Source organism: Miniopterus schreibersii (assembly GCF_964146895.1).
Source record: "Miniopterus schreibersii genome assembly, chromosome: 10".
Classification (NCBI taxonomy): Eukaryota; Metazoa; Chordata; class Mammalia; order Chiroptera; family Miniopteridae; genus Miniopterus; species Miniopterus schreibersii.
In genome coordinates, this window is record NC_138110.1 from 8,070,830 (window position 1) to 8,085,955 (window position 15,126).

The 15,126-nt window shown below is 52.5% G+C and overlaps 1 protein-coding gene across 1 annotated transcript in view; it reads left to right on the forward strand.

Moving 5' to 3' along the window:
• Positions 1–640: 640 nt before the first annotated feature.
• ATP9A (ATPase phospholipid transporting 9A (putative)) overlaps positions 641–15,126 on the forward strand; it is a 117,444-nt gene continuing 102,958 nt past the window's right edge. The window contains exon 1 of the mRNA XM_081149654.1: positions 641–757. Coding sequence (XP_081005780.1) covers positions 690–757 — 68 coding nt within the window. The 5' untranslated portion in view covers positions 641–689. The remainder of the gene's footprint in view (positions 758–15,126) is intronic.

Sequence of the window (15,126 nt, forward strand, 5' to 3'; positions counted from 1 at the left end):
GGGGGTGCCCCTGTGTAATCGCGATTCCTGGGGGCACACGTGTGTGGTGCCTGAGGCCCAGGGTGGGTAATGAGGGTGACTGATGGGGGGGTGCAGGTGTGCGCGTGTGAGTGTGAATGTCAGTGCTGGGAGGGGGTGGGAAGGTGTGCTCGGGTGACCGATGGTGGGGAGGGGGCGGGGGGAATGAGAGTGAGTGCAGGGCTTGCGGGTGACCGCATCTGGTGCGGGAGTGAGCGCGCGAGACAGTGCGTGTAATTCGGTGGGGTGACCGTGACGGGGGGCTGCGTGTGTGCCGGCGGCTGTCGGCCGCTGGCGCGCGCACGGCGGGGCGTGGGCGGGGGGCGCGCGTGGGGGGCGCGCGGCGCGGGCCGGGGGCGGGGACGCTGCGGAGGCGGCGGCGCGGACACGGCGGCCGCCCCCCGAGGCAGGCGCGGCGCGGGGCGAGTGGGCGCAGCGCGGAGCCCGGGCCCATGGTGCGCCCGTGTCCGTCGGTCGGGCCGCGCGGGCGGCTCCGCGCGTGGCCCGGCGCTCGCGAGCTCGCCCCCTCGCAGCGGGCCCGGCCCGCCCGCTGCCGCCGCCTCCTCCCCCGGGGCGGTGCGGCGCCGGCGGGCGGCGGCGCGGAGGCCGGACCGGGCGGCGGCCCAGGCGGCGCGGGGGGCGCGGCCGGCAAGGCGGGCGGCGCGGGCGACATGACGGACAACATCCCGCTGCAGCCGGTGCGCCAGAAGAAGCGGATGGACAGCAGGCCCCGCGCCGGGTGAGCAGCGCGGCCGCCTCTTTGTCGGCGCGGCGGGCCGGCGGGTTGGCCGCCCGGCGCCATGAGCGCGCGGCCGGGCGGCGGGGGGGCGGCCGGGAGCGAGGCTCCTCTCCGCTCGGGCCGGGCCGGTCCCCGCGCGATCGCGTCCTGTGGGCCCAGGCGCCTGGCCGCCTCGCGCGCGGTGCACCCTCCCTGGGAAACCCGCAGGAGCCGGGCCGGCCCGGCGCTGTTTACCCGCGCGTGGAATTAGCGTCGGCCCTGCCTTCGGCTGTTTTATTGTTTTCTGACCGCTCCTCGTCGTCGTGATGACGGTGGTTGATACCAAGCCGTGCTCCGCGCGTGGAGCGCGCCCGGCCGCCTGGTGTGCGGGGCCTGCGGGGTGGGGCTCGGGTCCTGCGCGCCCCGGGGTCCCACGGCGGCCGCCTGGTGTGCGGGGCCTGCGGGGTGGGGCTCGGGTCCTGCGCGCGCCCCGGGGTCCCACGGCGGCCGCCTGGTGTGCGGGGCCTGCGGGGTGGGGCTCGGGTCCTGCGCGCGCCCCGGGGTCCCACGGCGGCCGCCTGGTGTGCGGGGCCTGCGGGGTGGGGCTCGGGCCCTGCGCGCCCCGGGGTCCCACGGCGGCCGCCTGGTGTGCGGGGCCTGCGGGGTGGGGCTCGGGTCCTGCGCGCGCCCCGGGGTCCCACGGCGGCCGCCTGGTGTGCGGGGCCTGCGGGGTGGGGCTCGGGCCCTGCGCGCCCCGGGGTCCCGGCTCCAAAGCGCCCACCTTCAGCTCCCGGCCCTGGGTGGACGCGAACCAGCAGCCCGGGAGGGAGGGAGGGGCCCCGGCTGGCTGCTTTGAGACCCTCCGTCGCCCCCACAATTGCAGCGCCCCGGCGGCCCCCGCAGCGGCAGGGCCAGGGCTGCCCGGGGTGGGCGCCCCTCGCCTGGGGAGGGGCGGGTTGAAGTCTGCGCCAGGCCTGTTCGGAGGCCTTCACTTGTTGAGGTTTTGCGGGTCTGGCACCAACTGCGGCAGATTTCCCTGGGGGTGAGGGGAGCTGGGTAAAATGCAGATTCCCAGGCCCCCGCCCAGACCCGCCAGAGTTCCCGGGGTTGCTGCGGGGCCTGGAAATGCGCATTCGCCCAGGCGCCCAGGTGAGGCCCAGGCCCCCGAGGGACAGCTGGGCGGGGCTGCGGCCTGGACCAGCCCTTGCCCCGCAGCCCTGTGCTCCCTGGCACCTCCCTCGCCCAGGCTTCTTGCAGGGTCAGTTGCTCTGTGCAGGGGTGGGAAGGGGGAATGCCCAGGGTGGCTTCATCAGGTGTCCCTGGGGAATAAAAAAAAAGGGATGATGCCCGCTGCCATTTTGTGGGGTCTTTGTCCTGCCTTCCTGGAGTCTTCCGGTGAGGAGGCCCCATGCATGTAACTCAGGAGGAAAGAGCTAGGACAAGGGCTGTGCCGCAGAGGGAGGCGGAATTTGGGGGTCTGACCCAAAGACAGACCGCCCTGCACCCCTTCCTTCACTGCCCTGTGCTTTATTCCTGACCAGCCAAGGCTAAAGAATCGTGACGTGAGCTTATGCCTGGCCTGGTGCCTGCGTGTAATACGCACCCTTAGTAAATATTTTAATGAGTTTATACGATCAGTGGACTCTGAAGTTTAGTTATTAATTCATGGAGCAAACAATTATGAAATTTTGCCTCCTGTGTGCAGAGTCGCTGCCGGGTTACCGGGACGCGAAGAGGAATTAAACAAGACCTGCCCGACAGGTGCAGGTGTCCTGGCCCTGCCTGTGCGTTGGAACCGCCCGGGGAGCTTAAACAGCCACCTCCCCGCCCCATTTTAGACCTTTGAAATAGGAATCGGGGGTGGGACCTGGGTATGTATTTAATTTTTCAAAGTTCTCCGGGTGATTTTAATTGTAGTTGTTGCTGAGAACCTCTGATTCAGTGCATGAGAGAAAATGCAAATAATGATTTGAAGGTGATAGTTACTGCCCTGGCCGGGTAGCTCAGTTGGTTAGAGGGTCGTCCTGATAAGCCAGGGTTGCGGGTTCAGTCCCTGGTCAGGGCACATACAAGAATCAACCAATGACGCCTAAATGAGCGAAACACCAAATGGATGTTTTTGTTCCCCTCTCTCTCTCTCTTTCAAATAATTAATAAAAAAATTAAAAATAAAATAAAAGTGGTAGTTACCAAGAAAGAAAATGCACTGCTAATGTGGGGATCTAGAGGGAGTGGTACAGACAGTTAAAAAAAAAAAAAGATTTCTGTGTGCTATCAGAATGGAGGTTCACACCTTTAGAATTTGTTACTTTGGAACGAATTTATTTCCTAAATAGTGACACAGATTTGGGTTTAAATCATGTATCAGAGAGCCAGGCATGTGCAGATGTGTTCTTGTATTTATTCTGCAGTTTTAGAAGTAGCCATGTCGAAGTGGGAATCTTGGGATGGGGAGGCTTCCTGAAATATAATGGGGGGGCGGGGAAGTTAAAGGAAGAAACTAGTATGTGATGGGTGGGGCTCTCTGCTGGGCACTTGAGATTAAATGGCCCTGTTTTAATCTTCATAACGACTGTGTGAGTTCCCCCATTTTATAGACAAGAAAACTAAGATTCAGTGATGTTAAATAATGTGCTGCAGATCATAGAGTCATTGTGAGGGGCTGGATTTGAACGCAATCACCTCTTTTCCCCTACTGGCTCTAAGCGTACCGATGGTTGGGAGTTTTTGTGGTTAAAAAACCAAAACCACAGGTGCCAGGAGTCCAAGGAGTCAGTGTTGCTCAGTGTTAATTACGTCATGTTGCAAAGAGGTGAAGATCATTTGCTGAAGGAATCCGTGGCCCCCCGGTGCTCATTCTCTCTTGAGAAAGTTCCACATCCTGCTGCTGAGAAAACTGTTGCTGTGGTTTTAGTTAGAAAACAAGACATTTGCTCCATATGGCTGGGAACCAGTTTCTGGCTTCATGTGCTTTGCTTCTGGCTAAATGGAATTCCTTTCTTCTTGGTGAAACACCAGAGATTGGTTGTTAAAAGTGTGGGTCTGGGAGTTGAGGAGCTGGGTTCAAGCCCAGCCTCCTCTCCTTACTATCTGTGTGACTTGGGAAAATTACTTTATCTCTCTGGGAATGACAATTACATATACCTATAAGGATTGTTTTGAGACTAGTCCATGTAAAGTTTAGAAGGCTAAGCACTCAATACACCTTAGTATTTACTGGTGTGGTGGGCAGAATAACCCCCCCTCCCCAGGATGTCCATGTGTGACCTGTGAATATGTTACCTTACATGGCAAAAGGGCCTTTTCAGATGTGATGAAGTTGATTTTGAGATGGGAGACTATTCTGGATGACTCAGGTGGGCCCAGTACAATCACAAGTGTGAAAGGGGCAGGAGAACTTGTAGAGACTAGTTTGTGTCCTAACGTGTGGTCTGTCTTCATATCAAGCATCTTCTCAGACATTTACACCATGGAACACTATGCAGCTGTGAAAAATGAAGGATTTCCTTACCCTTTGAGACAGCATTGAGGGACCTGGAGAGTATTATGCTAAGGGAAATAAGCCAGTCAGAGAAAGACAAGTACCACATGATCTCACTTATATGTGGAATCTAATGAACAAAATAAACTGATGAACGAAATAGATCCAGAGGCATAGAAGCATGAAACAGACTGAGGAGTCCCAGAGGGAAGGTGAGGGTGGATGGGTGAGGGGGTGGGGAGAGGTTAACATAAGAATTTATGTGCATATATGCATATCCCATAGACACAGACAGTAATGGGGTGAAGGCCTGGGGAAAGGGGTACGGGGGGAGGGAATCAGTGGGGGGAAAAGGGGACATTTATAATGCTCTGAACAATAAAGATAAATTTTAAAAAGGGGGGGGGCAGGAGAGTGAGTCTCAGAGCTGGAGAGAGACCGGAGGATGCCAAGCCTGTGGCCTGGAGATGGATGCGCGGCCCCAAGTAAAGGAGTACAGGGGGCGCCCAGAACAGCCAAGGAAACAGATTCTCCCCTGGAGCCTCCAGAAGGAACCGGCCTTGCCGGTTAGCCCCACTTCCTGACCTCCAGAAGTGTAAAAGAATGAATTTGTGGTCATTTGTTGCAGCAGGAAGGGGCCTGGGCTTCCCATCCCGCTGGGGCGACTGGGGCCACCTTCCTGGTGGGTGCAGCCAGGGGCACCTCGGGGCTCGAGGGTTCAGAATTTAAGCTGGCACGCTGCAGGACATACCCTGACCACTGAGGAGGAGCACGGATATGTATTTGGGATCTGAGTGTTTTGCTCTGAACCGTGCTGCAGGATGGCCCTTTGATGTTGGGTTCGTTTTATTTTTTATTCTTGTCTCACTGATAAGGAAACTGAGGCCCAGGAAGATGAAGCAGTGATTTGGGGCCAAGACTGCATGGCAGAAACTGATAAGAACTCTGGTGAACCTGACTCCAAAGTAAGAGAAGTGGGGAGGGTTTCCTGGACCAGCCAGGGCTGGCAGCTGGATGGCGTTTAATCGGCTGTGTCCTCAGTGCCGTTTTTCTCGGTGCATTTGTGTCATTTCCTCTCCCGTGGGACTTGCAGTCAAGGTATATCTCATTTCAAAAACTGGTGTGAAAGTAAAGATAAGAATATTGTAGGCTATCATTTTATTGATTTTATTGAGTTTTAGAGAGAGGAAGGGAGAGGGAGAGAAACATTGATGCGAGAGAGGAACATCGATTGGTCGCCTTCAGCACCTGCTTTGACTGGGGATCGAACCCGCAACCTGGGTGTGTGCCGTGGCCCGGAATTGAACCTGCCACCTTCTGGTGTGTGGGATGATGCTCCAACCAACTGAGCCACCTGGCCAGGGGGTAGGCTCTCCTTTGAAATCCCTGGCACAGGATGCTGGCTTCGTTGCTCTGCGGTGAAGTGTTTGGATTCCAAGGTCCACACAGATGCAGGTTCATGTACCAGCTTTGCCATTTTACTGCTTGTATAACTCCAGGCCACTGTCTTTTCCCCTCTGTTGTGCTTCAGTTTCCTCTTCTGTGAGAGTGTCTGTGTGGTTGGCATAATCTATGCAAAGTAGCACATGAGTCCTTGGAAAACATCAGAAATTGTTCCTCCGACTGGAGGGTGGGGCTGGGCCTCAGGTGGACTCTTGCACTGGATGGCATCTCTTCTGGCTCTTTGTAGAAGGTGTTGTGGAATAAGAACTCAGGCTGGCAAATGCCCCCGGGTGCTTGACTTTGGTAGAAGCTGTTGCATACCTCAGATTACCAGTGTCTAGTGACAGGGCGGTGTCAGGCGTGTGCTCCCCTGTAGCTGTCCCCGGTGCCAGCCCAGGAGCATGGTCCCTGATCTGGATGTCATCGTTTAAAGGAACCGAGGAAACGAAGGCCACTGTAGGGAGATATGCATACTCAGCTCAACAGTCTGAACTTTTCATTGAAGCTCTCGCTTCTAATTTGTGGCATTAAAATGCCCTTTCTCTTTAGATGCGGTGGAGGTTGTGTCAGGCGTATAGCACTGGCGACCCTCATCGGTCACAGCAGGTACGTGTGTCAGGTCCCTGCCAACTGTGAATTAGCGAGCAGTGAATTACCACCCCGAGGAAGGATGCAGGGCTGGGTGCCCGTGAGCCTCTGCTCGCTGCGTTTTTGTCAGCTGATCAACACAGAACTTTGTTTTAGGTCTGTTTCTGTTTAAAGACACCGTATTTGATACGTGAGGTCGGTTCATTAACAGTGAACTCACAGCCTACGGCCCTGCACTCACACCCGAAGGAAGCTTATCAGACAAACACGCGTGTTTTCTTCGTGAGGCACATCACAGGCTTTATTCTCGGGAGCGCTGGACAGCACTGCGTGGGGCCACTGAGGCAGTGAAATCACTAACGAAAGCACAATAGTGTGAAAAACCGGGCACTAAGTAGACCGCGAAAAGGACACCGCGTGCCGCGTGAGTGCGGAGACGAGGCAGGCGTCACCTTTCCCACCCCACTCGGGACTCGAATGTTTCGCACTCTGCGCGTCTGTAAGTGGCCACGAGGGTGCCGTGGGTGCTGATGTGGAGTTGACGCCTTTGAGGCAGAAGGGGAATTTGCAGATACCGAAACCGCAACTGCTGAGGACTGACTGTAGACAGTGTCTTTCCATTGACACAGTGGAGGTGGGGTTAGGTATGCAGCGGATAGGGGTGTGTTTAGGGGGCGTTTTCGGGGAATCCTGCTCGTGGGTGAAATGCAGAGACCCCAGGCCTTCCCCCGGCCACGGTGGACGTACGATCGCATAAGCAGCTCTTTGCTCCCTCGGATGAGAACAGTTAGACCAGCCGTGGCAGTGCCCGTCAGGTAGTGCTCTCTGCGTCCCCTGCCTGCCAGCCCAGCTGCACTTGTGCCATGGTTTCCTGGTACAGCCTCTCTGCCACGGGCCCTGCCCTGCCCTGCGCTGACTGTCACCGGCAGTGACACGAGGGCTGTGGAATTACAAACCCAGGTAGGGACACTGAAGGGTAGAGCCTGGGTACAGAACCGGGCTTGCAGGGCTTCCCCCAGGAAGGCCAGTGAAGAGTGGCCCTGCACGCCAGTCCCCAAGGAAGGAGGGCAAGAGGGCAGCCATTTGACCTTGACCTCGGCTGCAGGCACAAGTCGGAAGGAGGAAGCAAAGCGGTGAGCAATCCATCTTTGGACTTTCGTCTGTTACTTTCCAGAACCTTCTTTTACTGTGTTTACCCGGATGCAGATGATGAACATCACTCCTTAGGGCTGGCTGTATTTTACGGCCACCTTTGGAAATGGGCACAAAGTTTCTCCGGCTTGACTCGACAGTGAGTGGACTTTGGTTTAATTTAGGGAAAAAAAGGCTAGTGGTGAGGTTTTTGTCAATGACTTTTACCTAAAGAGTTAGGATGGTGTTGATTTTAAGCCGGGACTGCTTGCTTTTGTGTCGCTTTGAGAGGCCGAGACAGGCACTCAAGCTTGGCCTGCGGGAAACCTCTCCAGAGATCCTGTAGTTGGCTCAGGGCCAAACGTTGAAAGGTTAGCAATTATTTTTATGGTTCCTTCTGTTTGTTCCAAATGATACTTGTTTTCTCCTTGTAGTACTGATAGGAAGTTTCCTCTCGTTTAAGTAAAAAGGAGTATGGACTTGAAGAAAAGTAGGAAGCCGGTAATAGTTCCTACGAAACCACAAATGATGAGGTTTGCAGATGGGCCCCAAGTCAAGCCTGACATTTAGGAAGCCATGGCCTGTGCTAAAATGGTGCTATCTCTTTAAAAATATAATATTTTTGCTATAAGGGAGAATCTGGTGGTGCTAATAGATTTTAAAAATTTTATTTTGCCAAGTTATCTGAAATACGTGATTTTTAAACAGTGGTTAAGCCTGGCCAGGTATTCCTCCCAGTCAGAGCTCTGTGGCATTTGCCGCATGCCAGGGACCAGCCTCTTGGCAGCGCTCCCTGAGGAGGAAGCTGCGTGAGTGTGGACAGTGCCCTCCCCATGGAGCTGGGCCTGGCAGGGTCTCCCAGCCTCCGCTGGGCCGTCCGCTGCGACGGAGGTGAAGTCAGACTTGGCCTGGTTAGACCTTGGGGAGCCCCAGCCTCGGCACTCTTGGTATTTTGGGTGGGATCATTCTCTGCTGTGGGGCTGATGTGTCCACCCTACGATGTTAGCAGCATCCCTGGCCCCCACCCACTGGATGCCAGCAGCACCCTCCCTCCAGCTGTGACAACCATAGATGTCTCCAGACATTGCCAAGTGTCCCCTGGCTTGCGGAGGGGGACATGGGGGGTGAGGAGTGGGAAGGGGGAGTGGGTGAAATCGCACCTGTTAGGAACCACTGGATTAATGGAATGAATGTGCACTGAGTGGCCGTGTCCCTTATTGTCTTTTTAAGGTGACTCATTCTGTCTTTAAAAAAAAAAAAGAAAATCCTGTTGAGCAAGAAATTCATGTTTGGAGTCTTGTTAGCTATGAGGTCAGCTTTCTGATTTAATAACAAGGAGGCCTGGAGCTTTTGGAAGAGAGCATTTGGGAAGTGTTATGGGCTGACTTGTCCCCCCCCCATCCATATGTTGAAGTCCTGACCCCCCAGCACCTCAGAATGTGACTGTATTTGGAGGTAGACCCTTTGAAGAAAAGACAAGTTAAAATGAGGCTGTTAGGGTGAACCCTAATTCAGCCTCACTGGTTGCCTTATGGGAAGAGATTAAGATGCAGAGAGAGACAAGGGCGGGAGGAAAGGCCATCTGAGGACACGGGGAGAAGGCAGCCATCTATCTGCAGGCCGTGGGGACAGGCGTCCGGAAGAACCAAACCTGCCTGTACCTCGATCTTGGACTTTCCAGAACTTTGAGAAAATAAATTTCTATTGTTTAAGCCACCCAGTCTGTGCCCTTTTTTTATGGCAGCCCCAGGAAATTAATGCAGAAAGCATCTCATTTATGGCTATTTCAGCAGGTGTGGTAGCTCTTGGAATTATTAATAAATAATAATAAGAGCTTCTCAGCAGTTTTCTTCAGGCGGCCCAGTCTCGAGAGCTCTCTGTAAGCATGTTGCAAAGTCAAGTGGACTGGAGCTGCCCCGGCCCCCCGCCCCCCTCCACCTAAAACACCACGTGCTCTGCAGGGAGGATGGAGGCACTGGGTGGGCACCATCCCCAGATGTTTCCTTTTGCTTAATGAGTTTGCAGTGGTCACGTTTCCAGGCCGCACTCTGAGCGGTGGTGGTTAGCTCTTGTCCCTTGGGTTGTGTAGATTAATCTGACGAGCACTGTAAGCGTCACTAACCATGTATTAGGTGGCCGGCACTGTTCTGAGAGTTTTAGGTGGACCATCACCCCATTTAATCCACCTGACAGCCCTACGTGACAGACAGCAAAACTGAGGGACAGGAGGTTTTCCCGCCCTCTTTAGAACGGTTTTGCTTTAGAATGACAAAGACTCATTTCAGTTTTTAGAAAGACTCATTTTCCCTGAATTTGAACGTAGGCAGCAAATTGCATGTTAGGGCCGGTCTCCGTGCCCCTTCCTATGTGAGTTTTCCTATACGGTCTATTTAGAGCAGGCCGTGTTTGTCGAGGGGAAAGGGGTGGGGGCTTTTTGAGGCCTCTGTGATCTGCAGGTAAGTAGGTACGTATCCCCTTGTTCCTAGTGAAAGCTGATTATTGGCCGAAATGATAGGACGGAGGAAAATTCTAGAAACTTCAAATTATCCCAGTAAGTGCACATTCTTCAGAAACATGGTGTCTGTTTTCAGAGTTACTTATTGATCTGTGTTTTCTTTCTCACCCTCCCTGTATGAGACCCGTTCACGCTAATGGGGGAGAGAGAGTGCAGAACAGCTATTTCTAAAGTGCCTGTCCCTGCCCTGAAAAAGGAGATTATTTGGGTCTGAATACTTGTTAGCTTTTATACAGTCAGTCTCCATAAAAGTTCACATGAAATTTAAAACTGGAGAACTTCACCCCCCATCTCCTCTCCTCATTTCTCTACTCCCCAAATTAAAGGCAATTAGAAACTCTCTTACAGGGCATGACAGCTGTGTCCGGGTAAATCAAAGGACCAGGTAGTAAACGGGTAAGACCACTTGTCCCATCTGGCCAGGTTCCCCCCCCAAATAAGCTGATTTTAAAAGGTGATGCACGGGTTCCCATATATGCACGTACATCCGCACCCACAGAGGGCACAGCTCATGCACGCACAGCTCGGTGCGTTTTCATAAAGGGAACACAGTCCTGCAGCCAGCTGCAGCTAAAGAAACAGGCTGTTACTCAGAAGCCACCTCCTGCCCCCGGCCCGCCCCCCTTACCTGCACCCTGACTGCTAAAAGCAGATTCCTTTTGCCTGATTTTGAACAGATGCCATCAAACAGCACAGGCTCCCTGGTGCCTGGCTTTTCTGGCTCAGCCTTCTATTTATAAGATTAGATCGCGTTGCATGTGTACTATACGGGGTGGGGCAAAAGTAGGTTTGCTGTTGTTTGTATGGAAAATGATACAATACTTAATACATGATAATACAAGAGTAAGCTCTGGGTTTCGAGTACTCACAACTGTAAACCCACGTTTGCCCTACCTTGTAGTTTGTTCGTCCCTGTGGCTGGACATGGGGGCTGTTTCCAGTTTCGGTGCTGCTGTGGACATATCTTTGGGTCTGTGCACTGTGTGGCTGTGCTGGGCCCTATGGTATATTTGTGTTAGCTTTAGTAGAAATTCATAGTTTCCCACTGTGTTAGTATCATCGGTGTTGCCCCATATCCTCACTGACACTTGGTATTGTCTGTCTCCTTTCATTTCAGCCATCCTCGTGGGAGCATAGTAGTATCACAAGAAATTCATTTTTTTTTTTTAAATCTTTAAAAAAAAAATCTTTATTGATTTCAGAGAGAGGAAGGGAGAGGGAGAGAGAGATAGAAGCATCAGTGATGAGAGAGATGTTGATCGGCAGCCTTCTGTACCCCCTCCCCGGGGATTGAGCCCGCAGCCCCCGGCATGTGCCCCAACTAGGAATCGAACCTCAGTCTCCTGGATCCTAGGTCGATGCTCAACCGCTGAGCCATGTCGGCTGGGCAAGAAATTAATTTTTTAATTATTTATTTGAGAGAGGCTTCCTTTTCTTGATCTGAGGTTAAGTTGTAGACATACAGTCAGCGAAGTCACGGGAACCCTGAACGGAAACCAGGCAAAACAGTCACATCACAGCAGCCAGCACCCTGTTCTTGAAGTTTAAGTTATAAGGGAAACTGTAAAACAGTGTAAAATTCATTTATATGTATTTCTGTTTTTTATTTACATAAATTTTTGTGTATCAAATGTTCATGAAATATATTTATGTTTACTTGTACTTTATAAGTGTAAAATGTGAAAGTTAAATGTGTGCGTGTGTATTGAAAACTAGAACAGAGAAAAGTGCAGAATGAAATCCTGGCATTAGCTTTCCCTTCAGAGACACCCACAGCTGCCCTGTCCTGCTCAGTGGGTTACAGTGTCGTCTTGATAGACAAAGGTTGTGGGTTTGATTCCTGGTCAGGGCACATAAGTAAGTGGAATAACAAATGGATGTTTCTCTCTCTCCCTCCCTCTCTCCCTCTCTCTCTCCCTCTCTCTCCCCCTTTCTCCCACCCCCGCTTCTCTCTCTCTCTCAAATCAATTAAAAAAAGACAACCACAACTAACACAAACAGTTTAGCCTATGCTGTGTTTCTGTGTGTACATTGTCTTACGAATTATAACCATGTAGCCCCTGTGGTTTTGTTCCCTACCTTTTCCACTTAGCATTGTAACCAAGGTCTTTTCTGTATCGTGAGGTTCTTTGTAAAGGACACTTGAAATGGCAACAGAATATTTCTTTGACTAGACTTCGCTTATTTAGTTAACCCCAGGCCCTATATTTTCACAAGTTGATTTCTGTTTTCACTTTTTAAATAATGTTTTCTTTCTGAACGCTGGCTCTCCAAAGCAGAGTCACCTTAAAGACACCCAAAGGGGGGTACAGACCCCCAGACCAGAGCAGTCACCTGTTTGGGGTGGGATGAGCTCCATCTGCAGCTCGACACTCACCAAACAGCTGTGCTTATCTCACCCTAGAGCAGCAGAGTCGTAGCCTCGGTGTTTGCACATTTCAGAGGCCTGCCACTCACTCACCCCATAAACATTTGCTGAGCACTTACTCTGTCCCTGGCGCAGTTTTTTAAGAAATATTTTAAATTGATTTTTAAAGTGAGAAGAAGGGAGAAGGAGAGAGAGAAACGTTGACGTGAGAGTGGAACATCGATCGGCTGCCTCCTGCATGCCCCTGACCAGGGATCGAGCCTGCAGCCTTTCAGTGCATGGGATGACACCCAGCCAACTGAGCCACACTGGCACAGTTTTAAAGAATTTTTAAAAAATTGATTTTAGAGAAGGAAGGGAGGGAGGGGGAGAGAGAGAAAAACATCAATTTGTTGTTCCACTTATTTATGCATTCATTGTTTGATTCTTGTATGTGCCCTGACTGGGGATTGAACCCACAACCTTGGCGTATCGGGATCACGTTCTAACCCACCGAGCTACCCTGCCAGGGGAGGCGCAGTGTTAACGTTGGGGATAGAGCAGTAAGCATCAGGCAGTAATCCCCGCTCTCAGGGAGCTTTCATCTCGTGACATCATAGGATTTTAACTCGGTTGGTTTCGTTGATGCCAGCCCCACTGCCCTGGGCAGCGTCCGTGGATTGTCTTGTGGCATCGACACAGAGCCCCACACACACTCCGTTTCCCAGAAAGCTGAGGCTTAGAGGGGTCAACAACCAAGCAGCCCAGGGCCACGCAGCTCTTGAGCTGCTGCTGTCTCCTCTCACAGGTCTCAATTGTCTCTTCTTCAGACAGGCCTCCAGGACCACCCACTCTGAAGGAGCCACCTCCCACCCAGTGATGTGTCCCCGTGTCTTATGATTTTGCTACTTCTCTGTTGCCACCCTGTCCACTTGTAAAATAGTAGGCTTCGTAAAAGCAGCACCTCCCTCTGTCTTGTTTTCATGTGCCAGTCCCCAGCAGAGACTGGCACGTAATAGGTGCTCAATAAATATTTGTTACGTGAATGATGAGAACCAGGAGCCACAGTTCCAGTTAGGTCTGCCTGCTCCCAGTTCCCGTAGTTTTATTCGAAAACATCAAAATCCCCAAGGGACTCTGCGTTCCTAATTCATCGGGGGGGATAGGTGGTGTTGAGGGCACACGGTGGGCTTGCGGTGCAGGTGTGTGCTGAGTGCTGGGAGAAGTAATCGAACAACCTGCACAGAAAGAAAAGGGAGGCCTTTTCCTCCCTCCCCCTCCCCCGTCATTCACTTAGCCTATTGCTTTAAGGAATTAGCCACAGAAGCAGCTTGTCCAAGGTCTGGGTCACAGATCTCAAATTGATCCCAGATTTGCTACTTGGCTGGAGCTGCCCCTGTCAGTCCTCGCAGGCTCCCGGCGACTTCTGCTACATCACCGAGATTTCTAACCCCGCCGAGCAGTTGCATTAACTGGGGCTGAGTCTTTGTCAGATAGTCAGGAACATCCCCCTCAGTAGCAGTCAGTGGGCTGCTTTGTGCTAAACGATGATACTAGCAGCTCTTGCTAGTAAAAGCCTGGCCAAGCCAGAGAGGGCCCGTGTGGCCCAGGTGGGTACCCACCCACTCAGAGCCCGGCCAGAGTGCCCTCCCCAGCTCTGAGGCCCTGCACAGGACTTTCGAGCTCTAGAGCTTTATTTTTTCCATTATGAAAGTAATAATTTGTTTTTTTTTTAAAAAAAGTATATCTTTATTGTTTTTAGAGAGAGGAGAGGGAGAGAGATACGGAAACATCAGTGATGAGAGTCATCGATCGGCTGCCTCCTGCACGCCCCCGACTGGGGATCGAGCCCTGACCAGGAATTGAACCCCAGTTGCCCGGATCCTAGGTTGATGCTGAACTGCTGAGCCACGCTCGGCTGGGCTGAAAGTAATAATTTCTTTAAAAAAAAAAAAAAAAGTAGTCGTTCCTGTTATAGAAAACTTAAAGATGCAGTGGCTAGAGTTATTTAAAGCCTTCCTTCCTTTTGTTAGCATTGAGGTATGTTTCCTTCTGTGTATGTTTTTCTGAATGGCCACGAAGTGACATGATTTAATAAGTTCATTATGAATTAGCACTTAGTCTAGAGAGGATAGTTTGATGCATGAACTTGATTCCACTTTGAGAGTTTTCATAGGCTAGAATCTCAGGTCACTGGGTTAAGTGGACCATGTGGGCGTTCCAGGGCTTTCTGTTATTTTACGCCCTGTGGGACCCAGAATTGCCCTGTGTTCCGGGGTCAGGATATGGGCAGTGCCCCCGCCTGGCATTTTCAGTTTGCTTATGCCCAGTGCGTGCCCATGAGATTGGGAAAGTTTTAAAAAAGAGAGAGAAAGAAGTAAAAACATAGGCTTTCCTTTGTTTTTGCACAGTTGGGCTTTCTGTGTATTAATGAGTGAGGTGGGTGGGGGTGGAGGAGAGGAGCCTGTGGCTGACTGAGGACACAGTAGGTGCTCTGTAGATGCGCTGGGTGACCTCAGCCCCTCGTGGCGGCCTGTTTGGTAGCTATGTAAGATGTTTGGGAGTCTGTATGCGTTCTTTGTTGAAAAGAAAGGCTACATGTAGTTCCTCATGATAAAGCTGTGTGTAGATAACAGGGCCAAGAGCATAATGTCTGGCTTCCCTGCAGAGGGTGGAGGTTGGCAACACCGTGGTGGGAGCCCAGGGTGGCATTCCCTTGCAGCACTCACATCGGAAAAGGGGCTGCTACCTGGGGAGTGCCCTCCGGTGCCTGAGCTGTCGTTGTGCTTGACCCTCAGCACCTTCCTTGGAAACATCTCCCATGGCCTTCCTGGGGCTGTCTCAGTACCAAAGCTACACCCGAGGCGGGGCCTGCTGTGTCAGGG